The 15148-nt window shown below is 45.0% G+C and overlaps 1 protein-coding gene across 2 annotated transcripts in view; it reads right to left on the reverse strand.

Annotated features, from left to right (window-relative positions):
* Window positions 1–1736: 1736 nt before the first annotated feature.
* Window positions 1737–15148, reverse strand: part of SLC29A3 (solute carrier family 29 member 3) — a 65312-nt gene continuing 51900 nt past the window's right edge. The window contains exons 3-5 of one of the 2 annotated variants that reach the window (XM_058188734.1): window positions 11212–11438; window positions 7705–7867; window positions 1737–5355 (exon numbers count right to left, since the gene is read on the reverse strand). In XM_058188734.1, the coding sequence (XP_058044717.1) occupies window positions 4695–5355; window positions 7705–7867; window positions 11212–11438 (1051 nt within the window). In that variant the 3' untranslated portion in view covers window positions 1737–4694. The remainder of the gene's footprint in view (window positions 5356–7704; window positions 7868–11211; window positions 11439–15148) is intronic. The other variant, XM_058188733.1, reaches the window with a different exon arrangement.

Raw genomic sequence — 15148 nt, forward strand, 5'->3', positions numbered from 1 at the left:
ATCCCACCTCTGGCAGTAAGCAATGAGCTAGCCAAATTTGTATACCAACTTATTCAGGGAAGTGAAAGTCACAGCAGATTGTGAAGAGCTCCAAAAGATCTCTTTCAACTGTAATTAGTCAACCTCTCGAAGAGTACTTGGGAATGGCCTTGGGAAAGCTCTAGATTGGGCAACCAGAATGTAAAAGGTATCCCCTCAAAGAAGGAGGAGATGAGTGGGAAGCATTTCATAAAGCAGGGGTCTCCAACCTTGGTAACTTTAAGCCTGGAGGACTTCAGCTCCCAGAATTCCCCAGCTAGCTTTCTGGGAGTTCAAGTCCTCCAGGCTTAAAGTTGCCAAGGTTGGAGACCGCTGTCATAAAGGACCCTCCCTAATTTTCCAGAAGGTAAAAGAAAAGGAGGGGAGGAATATTTTCAGTTTTGCAAAATTCTGTTGTGGGTTTGAGCTCCAAGCTTGGTGATTCGGTTGCAAACGTTTCGTCCCAATTTTCTGGCCCCCAGACAAGCATAATCCACAACATACCAAAAATGTCTCCTTAAAGGGGGACGAAATATTTGCAACCAAATTGCCAAGCTCGGAGCTCAAACTAACCACATACCTAGCAACCCGAGCTACTAATATTCAAATTCCATTAAATATGATTAAAATTTAAAGCAATGCCTCTTTCGAGAACCTCCCTAACTTCACAAATAGACTCGTGAAGTCTGTAATAAAACGATCTTGGAGTTACAGCGGAGAGCTCAGTAATAGCAGATTTAGAACAAATGAAATAATTTCTTCACACTACACGATTAACTTCTGGACCTCATTGCCACAAGAGATTATGGTGGTTTGAAAGGAACTGGATAAATTCATGGAGGACAGATTTATTAAAGGATATCAATCTTGTGTTACCAATGGTGGGATTCAGCCGGTTCGGACCGGTTTGGGAAAACCGGTAGTTGCGACCTGCAGGTGGGTCTATCCCTGCCCAAATGCCGGGGCACAACTCCGTCCTATATCGCTGTTTTTTTGACACTGCATGCATGTGTGGATGACGTGCGCAAGCAAATTGCCATGTTGTTTGATGCCGCATGTATGTGTGGACAGCTTGGGTGAGCGAATTGCCGCATTTTGTGGCGCCACACGCATGTGTGGATGGTGCGCGCACGAGCAAAGCAAGTATGCACGTATGCTCACATTTCCGGTGCTGGGTGAACCAGTTGTTACGGTATGTGAAGCCCACCTCTGCATGTTACCTTTGGTTGTGGGGGGGGGGCGTGATCCCCAGCATTAGCTGCCAGGAAGCAAAAGAAAGAGGGGATCACCCTTCACCCTTCACCTCCTACATGGATGCACCCAAGAGGTGTTTAGTTTGCCCCTGTGAAAAATAAAATGCTAGACAAAGACAATCTTTAGTATTATCCATCAAGGCTATTCTTACGTTCTTGGTCTTTGCGGTTTTCCAAATGGAAAAGCTAATGAGAGTTGAGACTACTTAAAACTACTCTGCTGATATCATAAATCCAGGCAGCAGAGAGCAAAAGATTTTCTAATTATATTCACTTACGATTTCCAGAGTTTATGCAAAAGCCTATCACAAACCATACAGCTGTTTTCTTCTCCATCATATGCCTAGTAAATATTCTATTCACATCTGGGCGTATTTATTTTTAAATTACTTATTCAGCTAGACTCGGTATGCATTACTAGTGAACCTGGGCTTAATAATGGATGTTCAGTTATGGAACTCAATCCAGATTCTGTTCTCAATCATGTCGGCTTATTATTTTCTATTTCTACATTCTTTCATATATCTAATAAAATAAATAAATAAATAACAAGGGGGAAAAAACAACAAGACTACCAGTTTAAAATCTTTTCAATACTTCTTATATTATAACAAACACACCAGTCTCTAGACTAACATTATATTGTACTGTGTTTTGGAATGAACCATTTCCCCCCCCAAAGATTCAATCTTGACCAATGGGCTAGAAATACATTTTCAATGCAAGCTCCAAAATTGAAAAGAGATGAGTACAAACAAGCTGGACAATAGAATCTTACACAAAGCATCATTTACATCAGCTTTCCACAATGCATTGTCCTCCAGATGTACCAGGCTACTGACCTTAGAGGGAATTATGCAAGCTGCAAGTAATGGATTTGCAAACTTCACATAATCTGGAAATATCTGGTGGTGCAAAGTCTAGGTGAGGTTGTGGCAGGGTGCCACTGAAACTATATTGTTCTTTTAGAAGTTGGATGCATTTGTGTAAAATTTGCATGGTTGAGAGTCTCTGCAGACAAGTTTCAGGAAGAAAATGGGAGAGAAATAATAGTTCACAACTACTGACCTATATTAAAAATGATGCTTCACGTTTTCCTCAACCTTCCACTTACTTCACACAAGCAGATTTCATACAAGGATACAGCCTGCATATATCATCAAATCTGATCAGCACAATCCTTTCTCTCTCTATTTCCAGGCTAATAGATGTTTCTAGATTTATTACACTGGCCATTGAAGTACCAATGGTGTTTTTTAAAACTCAACCGGACTTTATTTTTTTTTTTTGCTTGAAGTCATTTTGTTTCTCATTCTTCTTCAGTTCAGCCAGAACTGAAGAAGCTCCTTGGACAAGAAGTGAAACATCTTCAAGCAAAAACAAAGAAAGTCCAAAAAACAAAAACAAAAAATCACCTTTGGGACAACCATGACCTGGAATCTCGACACTGGCCATTATATAAAGTGACTTTTCCTCTATACACAAATGTAATATTCATCAGAAATTACAACAGGTGAAAAAGTGTATGTAGTGAAACCCAAAGAAAGTGCTTTTATTGTTTAATGCTTTCTCAAGAATGTAAAAATGAAATATTTGCTTAAACTTAAGTTAGCGTTACTCCCAACTGGTCTGCAAACCCCTGAATGACCATGAGATGGCAGCAAAGAGACATAGAAAACACTAATGCTTTGCTGTTATCCAGTTATTCAGATGTTCGCAGTCCAGAACTGGTTGCCCTACTTAAATTCTGTAAAGGATTACACGTCAATGTAAAAATAACAGTTATTTTTAGCCCTAAATAAGCAAAAACTAACAGCAAAGTAGCAAATCTACTACTCAATGCCTTCATTTGATTTAAGTTACATCATTTATAAACATCTGGTCCCCTTTTCTGAATAGCAGAGATGCACAACAGCCAGACTGCAAAATAGAAATGAATCTTAACAACTACTGACATTAAAGGAGTTGCTAACACTTTGACAACATGCTGGTGTTCTGGTCCAATGGCTGCAGGCCAAGCATTGGGCTGCAGGGACCCATGTTTTCTCCAAAAAAGTTCAAAGCGGCGGGAGGCTCCGCCCACCCGCCTGGACGTCTCTGTGCATGTGCAGAAGCATGGAGCGCGCGCCCACAAGCGAACCAATAGCGAACGAAATTGAAACCTACTACTGATATATGTGTGTGTGTGTGTATTGCATATACTGCAACTCCTACCAATTTCATCCAGGCTGCATAGCTGTAAGGGGAGAATGAATAAAAAATACTGGTTGGTCCCATTTTAATCTCTGTGCTCACGCTTATAATTTACCCTTGAAAAATATGAACCACATATTTTTTGGCTAAGGGTACCTATTCCTCAACCAAAATTGTTTCTCAGCTATTCTTCATATGAAAAGCTTTTGAGAATCCTTCTTATCTGATCTGCATTTGTTATATATTTAAAATGTTTAACAGAGGCTGGATTACAGGCATATTTCTCGTAAGAAAGGTCATGTAAAACGTACACTGAAAGGTACAGTGAGTTATTGATCCCTCTGCAGAATTCTCCAAATGAACTTTTAAATATTTTGAATAATTTAAAGAGCGGATTTTAGTTAAGAACATTGGAATCTAGAATGTAAGTCCTTCATATCCGTGGAAAAACACAAAGAGTTTCCATGTTATTAAACCTGTGAAGATACATGAGTTGTATTGATAAATGAAATAAAACCTCATTTGCCAAAGGAAAAAAAAAAAGTGAGATCTTTGATAATACCGTATTTTTCGGAGTATAAGATGCACCTTTTCCCTCCCTGAAAGGTGGTGAAAATTTGGGTGCGTTTTATACACCGAATGCAGCCCCGCCCACCCACTGGCCCCCACCCTTTGGCCTCTGCCTCCCAGCAAGCAGCAAGCAGCAAGAAGAAACAGCCCATTTCAGCTTCAGCACAGCCTGATTAGCACAAGTTGATTGGCCTCCCAACTCTCAGCTGTTTCAGGCTGCAGGGATTGCCATTGCCTAGTGCTGCACGGGCCTCTGCTGCTTGCTGCAAGGAGGTAAATTGCTGGGAGCAGATATTTTTTTTCTTGTGCTAATCAAGCTATGCTGAAAATGAAAACGAAAGTAAAGCAGGCTATTTGCTGTTTGCTGCAATGAGGCAAAATTGCTGGGAGGCAGAGGCAGATTTTTTTTTCTTCTTTTCCTCACCAAAAAAGATAGGTGCATCTTATAATCCGGAGCGTCTCATGCTCTGAAAAATACGGTACTTTTGAATTTGACTTCTGCATTTTGTGGTGCGTTTCCAGGCTTTTTCTGCACAACCAAAGCCCAGAACGCCTACACCACTTCCTAAGAAATGGAATACTCCAGTGATAGGCCCACGTTTGCTGTGCCTTTTTTTCCCCACAATATCCTTGTTTGATGAGTGGCTTGAAATCTCCCATCTAGATGAGGTGGACAACAAGAACCGAGAAACCGGATCCTAGTGCTAATCCCAACTGCATGAAGAGCATCATCAACACTCCTGCTGCCTCCGACAGTTCCCTCGGAGTGACTTTCGGACCATATATAATCGCTAATGTGCTCAGGTAGCCATTGCTGAATGCCAGGGACACAATAAACACCATCGGATACACATCATGGGCAAAGACGACATTTGCAATGTGCGCCCGAGGCTGAAAGTTGCATAACATGAAGACGGGGATGAACAAAGTTCTCAGCAGGATCATAACTAGTAGCCACTTGCTTCGTGGTCCAGGAACTTGGATCCAGGCGGTGACCTGCCGTCCGCACCAGTCAGCAAAATTGTACAGAAGGAAACTAGTGAGAGGTATGAAGTATTTATTTGTCCACGGGCTCCCTGAGAATTTGTTCACAGACTCGATGCTGGATGAGATTGCAGGGAAAATGGTGATGGAGATGAAGTAGACATAGAAGACACAGAAACCTAACATGCTGATCTTCTTCAAGATGAGCCACAGAGGAGGGATTTTATCTGTGTAGTTTCTGTTTGGCAAAACTTGACTGGGATTACCTGCTGCCATATCGTCTTCCTCCAAGTAACGGCTGGGCAAAGCACTTGGTGACAGCATTGCCATATAATACCTGAAAAAGGGGGAAGGGGAAAAATGTTGAGAGAGAAAAACAAACAGACACAAAATTGAAATCAAGGTAGGAAAATTAGGAGATGGAAAGGAGCTCATTAGTCCATGTTGCTGTTTGTTCAGTCATTCGGTTGCTTTTGATTCTTTAATAGAATAACAGAGTTGGAAGAGACCATGGAGGTCTTATAGAATAGAATAGAATTCTTTATTGGCCAAGTGTGATTGGACACACAAGGAATTTGTCTTTGGTGCATATGCTCTCACTGTACATAAAAGAAAAGATACGTTCGTCAAGAATCATAAAGTACAGCACTTAATGATAGTCATAGGGAAACAATCAATATAAATCTTAAGGATATCAGCAACAAGGTTACAGTCATGCAGTCATAAGTGGGAGGAGATGGATGATGGGAACGATGAGAAGATTAATAGTAGTACAGATTTAGTAAATAGTTTGACAGCGTTGAGGGAATTATTTGTTTAGCAGAGTGATGGCGTTCGGGTAAAAAACTGTTCTTGTATCTAGTTGTTCTGGTGTGCAGTGCTCTATAGCAGGGGTCTCCAAACCATAAACTGTTTCAACTCCTACCCTCAAAACGACGCTATAGAGCACTGCACACCAGAACAACTAGACACAAGAACAGTTTTTTCCCGAAGGCCATCACTCTGCTAAACAAATAATTCCCTCAACGCTGTCAAACTATTTACTAAATCTGCACTACTATTAATCTTCTCATCGTTCCCATCACCAATCTCTCTTCACTTATGACTGTATGACTGTAACTTTGTTGCTGGCAATCCTTATGATTTATATTAATATATTGACCATCAATTGAATGTATCTTTTCTTTTATGTATACTGAGAGCATATGCACCAAGACAAATTCCTTGTGTGTCCAATCACACTTGGCCAATAAAAAATTCTATTCTATTCTATTCTAAGTCTGGGTGTGGCTTAAGTATTAAGCTCTGAGAACTGAACTGAAACCAGTCTGCTGTACTCTGCTTGTGTTTTGCTTGTAACTGCTACCCGGTTGGAAGAAATCTGCTGTTGGTATTGTAAATTTACTTCATCTATTATTATGTATATAAAGAAGTTAATGAATCCTGCTGAATCAGTTTACCTAGATGTGCTTTCTGGATTTGATTTTGCAACAAACTCTGACAAAAGATAACAGCCGATCTATAAAAGCCAAATCCCAGTTCTGTTAAAAGACCCGGACAGACTGGGGTTCAGAGTTTTAAGACTGGTGGACACCCCTACCATCAGGAACACAAGGGAACTGAAACTAGTGTTCGTTTTATATTGACACTGTATCGGGGTGAAATCCAGCAGGTTCTGATAGGTTCTGGAGAACCAGTAGTGGAAATTTTGAGTAGTTTGGAGAACTGGCAAATACCACCTTTGGATGGCCCTAGAGTGGGATGGGAATGGAGATTTTGCAGTGTCCTTCCCCTGGAATGGGGTGGGAATGGAGATTTTGCGGTATCCTTCTCTGGAGTGGGTGGGAATGGAGATTTTGCGGTATCCTTCTCTGGAGTGGGTGGGAATGGAGATTTTGCGGTATCCTTCTCTGGAGTGGGTGGGAATGGAGATTTTGCAGTATCCTTCCCCTGCCACGCCCACCAAGCCACGCCCACAGAACCAGTAGTAAAAAAATTTGGATTTCACCACTGCACTGTATCCATACCAGATTGCATATCTGAGGGATTTTTTGGGGCCAGGGAAGAAAAGGGAAAGAATGCAACTTGTAATGTATCATATATTTTCATTCCAAGATTGCTTTGATCAGCCTGGGGAGAGAAAAGAGAAACAGAAGCAGCAGAGACATTGCCTAACACTTTCCTTAGCTATAATAGGAAGGGCTTTCATGAAAAATGAGTCTCGTGACATCCAGAGCTAAGTATTTTAGAAGCCAATCCTAAAACATCTAGGCCAGGGATGTCAAACTCAAGGCCCAGGGTCTGGATCTGGCCCGCGGGGTGCTTAGATCTGGCCCGCATGGCCGCCCTGGAAATAGCAGAGGGCCAGCCTCCGGTGCCTCTGCATCAAAAATGGAACTCGGGAGGGGCACCCAAAGCCCTCCCCAGCTCCGTTTTTGCTGGCAGAGGGTTGCAGGAGGCCATCGCAGCTGAAAACGGAACTCGGGAGTCCGTTTTCTCTGGAAGAGTGCTCAGGCCACCACAGGTGCCCCCAATCTGAGTGACATCAAGCTGGCTATGGCCACCCTGGTCACGCCTATCCCGGCCCCCTGAGGCCAAACACAACCCTGATGCGGCTTTCAATGACGTAGTGTTTGACATCCCTGATCTAGGCTGATTATTGATCTAACTGGACAATGGTTGTTACCTGGCGTACTCCAGCTTGGGAAGAATCAGATACATCACAATGCACAGGACGATGAAGATGTCCACTATCAGGAAGTAGGCCAGAGCACTGTTTGTGACTTCCGATGATGCTGCCAGATCTACCACCGATGCCAGGGCACTCACCGTTCCTCCCATGGCTTGACCTATGGGATAAGGATACGGGGGGAAGAGGGGGAGAGAAGAAGCACAAATGTCAATGAAATAGGGGTGAAATGCTCCTGGTTTGGACTGGATCACGTGATCCGGTAGCGATGGGGGCAGGTAGTTCGGAGAACCGGTAGCAAAAACCCCTCCCCCCCCCCCCCCACTGCCCACACCTCGCTGTTCCTCTTCTCTGTCCCTGAAGCGCTCGGTGGTGATATAGCTTTAAACGGCCTTAAATGACGGCCGCAGCACTTCAAAGGGCCGCATTACAGCTGATCAGCGCTGTAGGCAGCTAGTAGACTGGTGTCTCTATTTTTAAAGAAGGTAGACCGGTGCCTGCCAAAAAAAGGCACTTGGTAGACTGGGGCCTCTCAGTAAAAGGCAATTGGTAGACTGGGGTCTCTATTTTTAAAGAAGGTAGACCGGTGCCTCTCAAGTTTTGTATACTTTATTTTTATTATTTATTATTATTGACCATGCCCATTCAGTCACCTGACCACCAAGCCACACTCACCAATTAAGCCACGCCCACAGAACCAGTAGGGAAAATTTTTAGATTTCACCCCTGCAATGAAATAAGGCCAAGCCAGTGGCGGGTTAGTCAAAGTGAGACATATTGAATGAGAATCCGCTTGGCAGCCAAATCGGAGAAGACGAAATCGAGGAGCAAGAGACGAAATCGAGGAGCTAGAGACAATAATCCCAGTTTTGATCCTGGTTAGACATTTTAGTTTATTATGCCTGTATTGAATTTGTGTACTTTCTTTTGTTCCAATGCATGTATTCCCTTGCCACTCCATAAAGGTAAGGTCATTTTTAAGTTCAGGCAGACTTCTTAATTGCTTGTCAGCAAGGTGGCAAACACACACATGTGCACAAATAAAGACAGTTGTACAATTTGAGTAATGAAAAAAGCACACACACATCAACTAATGTTGCTTTTAACCCGAGCAAACGTGTGTAGAGAGATTAAATATATCAAAAGACAAGAAGAATGTATTTATCTATTACCAGACTATGGCAGTGGTGAAATCCAAATTTTTTAACTATCGGTTCTGTGGCCATGGCTTGGTGGGCGTGGTGTGGCTTGGTGGGCGTGGCATGGGAAGGATATGCAAAATCTCCATTCCCACCCCACTCTGGGGCCAGCCAGAGGTAGCCTTTGCCAGTTCTCTGAACTACTCAAAATTTCCGCTACTGGTTCTCTGAAATATTCAAAATATCCACTACCGGTTCTCCAGAACCTGTCAGAACCTGCTGGATTTCACTCCTGGAGTAAGGGAGCTCCCCACCTATAAAAAGCAAACTACTTTTGAATCTTGTGAAAATTTCAAAAAATTACCTCTTGAGGAGACTCAAAACCCCCCCCCCCATTTCTGGGGAAATAAAAAGGCAATATTATTTTCAAAATCTTGAGATTACCAGCCATATTTGGGTGACAAATTTGTAAAGGAAAATGATAGATAACCAAGAGTTCAAAATATAAAAAACCAAAATGTTAACTTTAGCTCTTTGGATCGAATATATACAAACAGACATATCATCGCTTCTTAGGCTGGTCTTGGGTCCTTTGACCTTCCATTTTTGTCAGAAAGATGTTTAAGTACACAGTGCAAAGGTTTATTAGCACACCGTGTGACTTTCCATTTTATAGTCATAATAAAATAAATTTATGATAATGTATGGTTAAATGTTTGGAAGGCTTCCAAAAAGGGCTGTGGTGAAGATCTCCACCAGGGGTCAACCCTTAACTACAGGAACAAAAGTAAAAATAAAATAAAATAAATAAATAAATCTCAGTATTGATTTTTGCCTCTCCCCTTCTTCCCCCGCATTTTTTAAAACTCTCAGATTGCATTCCCAGTGCTATCCATCCTTGATAAACCTCAAGGGGACTCATCATTCATACCTGCAAACTTGGAACTCATCAGTTATGGAGATGAGCGTTAATGTGAATATCAAATAAGACAATGAAAAGCTTCGGGTTTTTTTACACCCCCATCTCAAAATATAAACAATGGAGCTGAATGCAAATGTTTTCTTTCAGTACAGGTAGTCCTTGGATTAGGACTGGCCTTTAGCGACTGTTCAAAGTTACAATCGCTTCCCCACAAAATACGTAGGACTCGGTTTTGAAGTTATGGTTCCTGCAGAGCCCCTACAGTCATGTGAACAAAATTTTGGTGGATTCGCCCTTATGACCCACTGCAGGGACCCACCCTGCCAGGTCCCATGCTTTCTTCCCCATCTCCAATCGCTTATCTTTTACTGTAGATCTGCTTCTGGAAGCTTTAGAGATCATGCTGGGGAAGGAGACCAGGTCACTCTGCATCCCTAGGTCTTGTAGAGCAATCCAAGAAGTGGGCGCCATTTTTGGAGCAACCCATTGTGGCCGCTCCGAAATTGCACCTGCTTCTGGGATAGTACCACACGGCCTACAGGGTACCTGTGGGGATCTGGTTAGCAAGCCAAGGCCAGGGGTGGAATTCACTTACCTTTGCTACCGGTTCGCAAATGTGAGTGCGTACGCCTCCTCCATGCATGCGCAGAGCCTTCTGCGCTTATGCAGACGGACAAAAATGGGACGTGATGTCGTCTGGGCGGGTGGGCAGAGTCTCCTGCTGCCAGCGCTACCGGATCAAATGATCCGGATACAACCAGCTGAATTTCAACACTGCCCAAGGCCTATTTGGGACTCCAAGAGGGGGAAAGAAGAGCACAGGATGCCTCAGGGGGTGAAGGAGGTTTGGGGAAGTCCGGGGCTGAGGAGTACACAATGCCTCCCAGAGGCCCCCACCAAAACCCTGAGGCACCGCATGCTCCACTTAACAACCACATTAAATTGGGGAGAGCAAGGATTCAGTGCCGAAAATAAGGTGATTACATGGGTGCTTCCCTTAACAACCATCATAATGGCAGGCTCCGTTACAGTCATAAATCAAGGACCATCCATACCCGAAAAAAAGTTAAACCACCCCAAGAAAAATGCCACAGAATGACAGAATAAGAATAAAGAAAAGGATGGCCTCTTAACATAAATTTTATTTGCAACCTCTTCAGGGTATTGTAAAAAAGTCATCTAGCTGAAGCTGGCTGGGGAATTCTGGGAGTTGAAGTCCGCCAGGCTTAAAGTTGCCAAGGTTGGAGACCCCTGATCTAGGTTAAAAATGTCATCGAGATCGAAATAATTGTCGCACACGGACAAAGCCCTCAGTGCAAAGTCATGGGACCGTGTTTAACCCAACTATCCTCACAACACACAATACTGAAAGAATCCCACCGACAATAACCAATCTGTTTAAGTGTTTTTTTTAAAAGGAAAAACAAAAAAAACCCAGCAAACCTGAAATCAGTGCCTGGGAATTCCTCATGGGAAAGGATCCCGATAAGCCAAAGACGCTACTGATGAAGATGGTGGCAGCACTGCTGATGATGGCCACGCAAACAACGGTGATGATAAAGAACCACAAGGTCCAAGCTGAAGTGTCCACTTTGACCAGCACTGTAATCACCAGAAAAACAGCCAGCATGACAGCCAAGGAGGAGAGAATACGGACGTTGACAGAAACCCTGGAAAAGAAACAAATAAGTTGATGGGTCTCTTAACAAATGGACCGTGTCGCGCCTTTGCGGCCTCTGACCCGGCGTAGATCTCGTCCGGCCCCTTGGTTCTCTGAGGGGCTGAGGGAGATGAAACGCCGGAGAAGACGCCTAGAGAGTACCTGGAGGTCCAGTCGTTCCGAGGCTGATCGGACACTAGTTAGGTCCTATTCTAGGACCTACCTAGTGGCAATGAGGGTGGCTAGGCGTTCTTACGCCTCCACCCTCATTGCGTCGGCAGATAACCGCCCGGCCGCCCTGTTTCGGGTGACCCGCTCCCTCCTCCATCAGGAGGTGCGGGATGACCCTTTGCAGGGACGTGCCGAGGAGTTTAGTGGTTATCTATACGACAAAATCGCTCAGCTCCGGGATGGTCTGGACCGAAATTGGGATGATCCAAGCGGGGGAGAGGAGGCACGTCTTGTTGAGTCTGTTTGGGATGAATTTGACCCTGTGGCTCCCGAGGACGTGGACAGGTTGTTGGGGAGGCTTCACGCCACTACATGTTTGCTGGACCCGTGTCCTTCCTGGCTGGTACTGGCCACTCAGGAGGTGACACGAGGCTGGCTCCAGAGGATTATCAATGCTTCTTTGTTGGAAGGGGTTTTCCCTGCCGCCTTGAAAGAGGCGGTGGTGAGACCCCTCCTCAAGAAGCCCTCTTTGGACCCAGCTATTTTGGGTAATTACCGTCCAGTCTCCAACCTTCGCTTCGTTGCGAAGGTTGTAGAGAGTGCCGTGGCGCGACAGCTACCCCAGTACCTGGATGAATCCGTCTATCTAGACCCGTTCCAGTCCGGCTTCCGACCCGGATACAGCACGGAGACAGCTTTGGTCGCATTGGTGGATGATCTCTGGAGGGCCAGGGATAGGGGTTATTCCTCTGCCCTGGTCCTATTAGACCTCTCAGCGGCTTTTGATACCATCGACCATGGTATCTTGCTGCGCCGGTTGGAGGGATTGGGAGTGGGGGGCACCGTGTATCGGTGGTTCTCCTCCTATCTCTCCGACCGGTCGCAGACGGTGTTGACAGGGGGGCAGAGGTCGATCGCGAGATGCCTCACTTGTGGGGTGCCGCAGGGGTCGATCCTCTCGCCCCTTCTGTTCAACATCTACATGAAGCCGTTGGGTGAGATCATCAGTGGCTTCGGGGTGAGATACCAGCTGTACGCTGATGACACTCAGCTGTACTTTTCCACCCCGGGCCACCCCAATGAAGTTGTTGAAGTGTTGTCCCGGTGTCTGGAAGCTGTACGGGTCTGGATGGGGAGAAACAGGCTCAAGCTCAATCCCTCCAAGACGGAGTGGCTGTGGATGCCGGCATCCCGATTCAGTCAGCTGCAGCTGCAGCTGACTGTTGGAGGCGAGTTATTGGCCCCAAAGGATAGGGTGCGCAAATTAGGTGTCCTCCTGGATGAACGGCTGTCGTTTGAAGATCATTTGACGGCCGTCGCCAGGAGGGCCTTCCACCAGGTTCGCCTGGTTGGCAGTTCGCCTTCCTTGATCGGGATGCCTTGTGCACAGTCACTCATGCGCTCGTTACCTCCGCTTGGATTATTGTAATGCTCTCTACATGGGGCTCCCTTGAAGTGCACTCGAGGCTTCAGTTAGTCAGAATGCAGCCGCGGGTGATAGAGGAGCCTCGCGTAGCTCCACGTAACACCGCTCCTGCACAGGCTGCACTGGTTACCTGTGGCCTCCCAAGTGCACTTTAAGGTTTTGGTTACGACCTTTAGAGCGCTCCATGGGTTAGGGCCCGGGTATTTACGGGACCGCCTGCTGTTACCGTATGCCTCCCACCGACCAGTACGTTCTCACAGAGAGGGACTTCTCAGGGTGCCGTCCGCCAAGCAATGTCGGCTGGCGGCCCCAGGAAGGTCCTTCTCTGTGGGGCTCCACACTCTGGAACGAGCTTCCCCGGGTTTCGCCAAATACCTGACCTTGGACCTTCCGCCGCGAACTGAAGACACACCTTTTCATTCGCGCGGGGCTGGCTTAAATTTTTTAATTTTTATAAATTTTAAATTTAATTGATTTTAAATTTGTTATTTATTTTAAATGGGGTTTAGTTTTATAAATTTTTAAAATGCTAGGCTAATTATAATAAGTTTCTTAATTTCTATTTTAAATTGTACATTGTATTGTTATTTTTTACTGCTGCCTGTACACCGCCCTGAGTCCTTCGGGAGAAGGGCGGTATAAAAATCAAATAAATAAATAAATAAATAAATAAATAAACAAGCGTCCCCTCAGATTCTCCCCAGTCCTGAGATTATATTTACACCTCAGCAAAAGCTTCTTTGCTTTGAAATGGCCGGGAGACAAATGAATGAATATGAACAATGAATATGAACAATTCATCAGTGGGAATAACTTGCCACCAGAAGTTGTGGATGCTCCAACACTGGAAGTTTTTAAGAAGAGGTTGGATAACCATTTGTCTGAAGTGGTGTAGGGTTTCCTGCCTAAGCAGGGGGTTGGACTAGAACAGGGGTCTGCAACCTTAAACACTCGAAGAGCCATTTGGATCCGTTTCTCACAGAAAAGAAAACACTGGGAACCACAAAACATAGGTGGGCGTGACCAACTCGATGTCACTTACCAGTCACATGACCCCCCCTAGCCACGCCTACCCAGCCGGTCATTAGGGCAAAGAGCTGGTTGTTAAAAAACACCGGGAACCACAAAACCCTTTTGACATCTCTCTCTCCCTTCCCCCCACCCCGAATCTCTCTCTCTCTCTCTCTCTCTCTCTCTCTGTGTGTATCTCTCTGTCTTTGCCACGGCTGCTTCTCCATCCCCCCGCCATCACCCTTACTTTCTCAAGCCGGGCGAGGAGTGACTGGGATGGGAGGGTGAGGGGTCACTCCAACAGGGAGCCACAGCAGAGGACCCAAAAAGCCGCATGCGGCTCTGGAGCCACAGGTTGCTGACACCCAAACTAGAAGACCTAGCCTGAATAGGTGGCTCAGTGGCTAAGATATTGCGCTTGTCGATCAGAAAGGTTGGCAGTTTGAATCCCTAGTACAGGTTTCCTGTGTGAGCAGGGGGTTGGACTAGATGACCTCCAAGTTCCCTTCCAACTCTGTTACTGTTACCTCCAAGGTCCCTTTCAACTCTGTTATACTATTCTAACAGATGTTAAAGAATTGCAGCATCACAGAATAATAATAGGAGTGGAAGGGACCTTGGAGGTCTTCTAGTCCAACCCCTTACCTATTGCAGATCTCATATCATTCTAGACTTTAATTTGGGCTTGATGGGATGGGTACACGTGATCATAGAAACAATAACTGACCGTATCTTATAAGAGCAAAGAATGTGATAAGACCAGGGGTGAAATCTACTTACCTTCCTTACCGGTTCAGAAGTGCATGCGCTGCGTGCATGCACAGAAGGAAAAAAACACATGACTTCCTGGTTAAAGCCAGGAAGTGATGACACCCGGATGGGTAGGCGGAGCTTTGCTCCGCCAATGCTACCGTATCGCCGAACCACCGGCCATGATCGTTACCGGATTGCATGATCTGGTCTGATCTGGGAGCATTTCACCCCTGGAAAAGACCTATAAATACAGGTAGTTCTTGATTTACAATCCTTCATTTAGTGACCAAAATTACAACAGCAGCGAAAAAAGTGACTTATGACCGGTTCTATGAGTGTTGCAGTTGTCCCACGGCCAA

The sequence above is a fragment of the Ahaetulla prasina genome, chromosome 6, assembly GCF_028640845.1.
Source record: "Ahaetulla prasina isolate Xishuangbanna chromosome 6, ASM2864084v1, whole genome shotgun sequence".
NCBI lineage: Eukaryota > Metazoa > Chordata > Lepidosauria > Squamata > Colubridae > Ahaetulla > Ahaetulla prasina.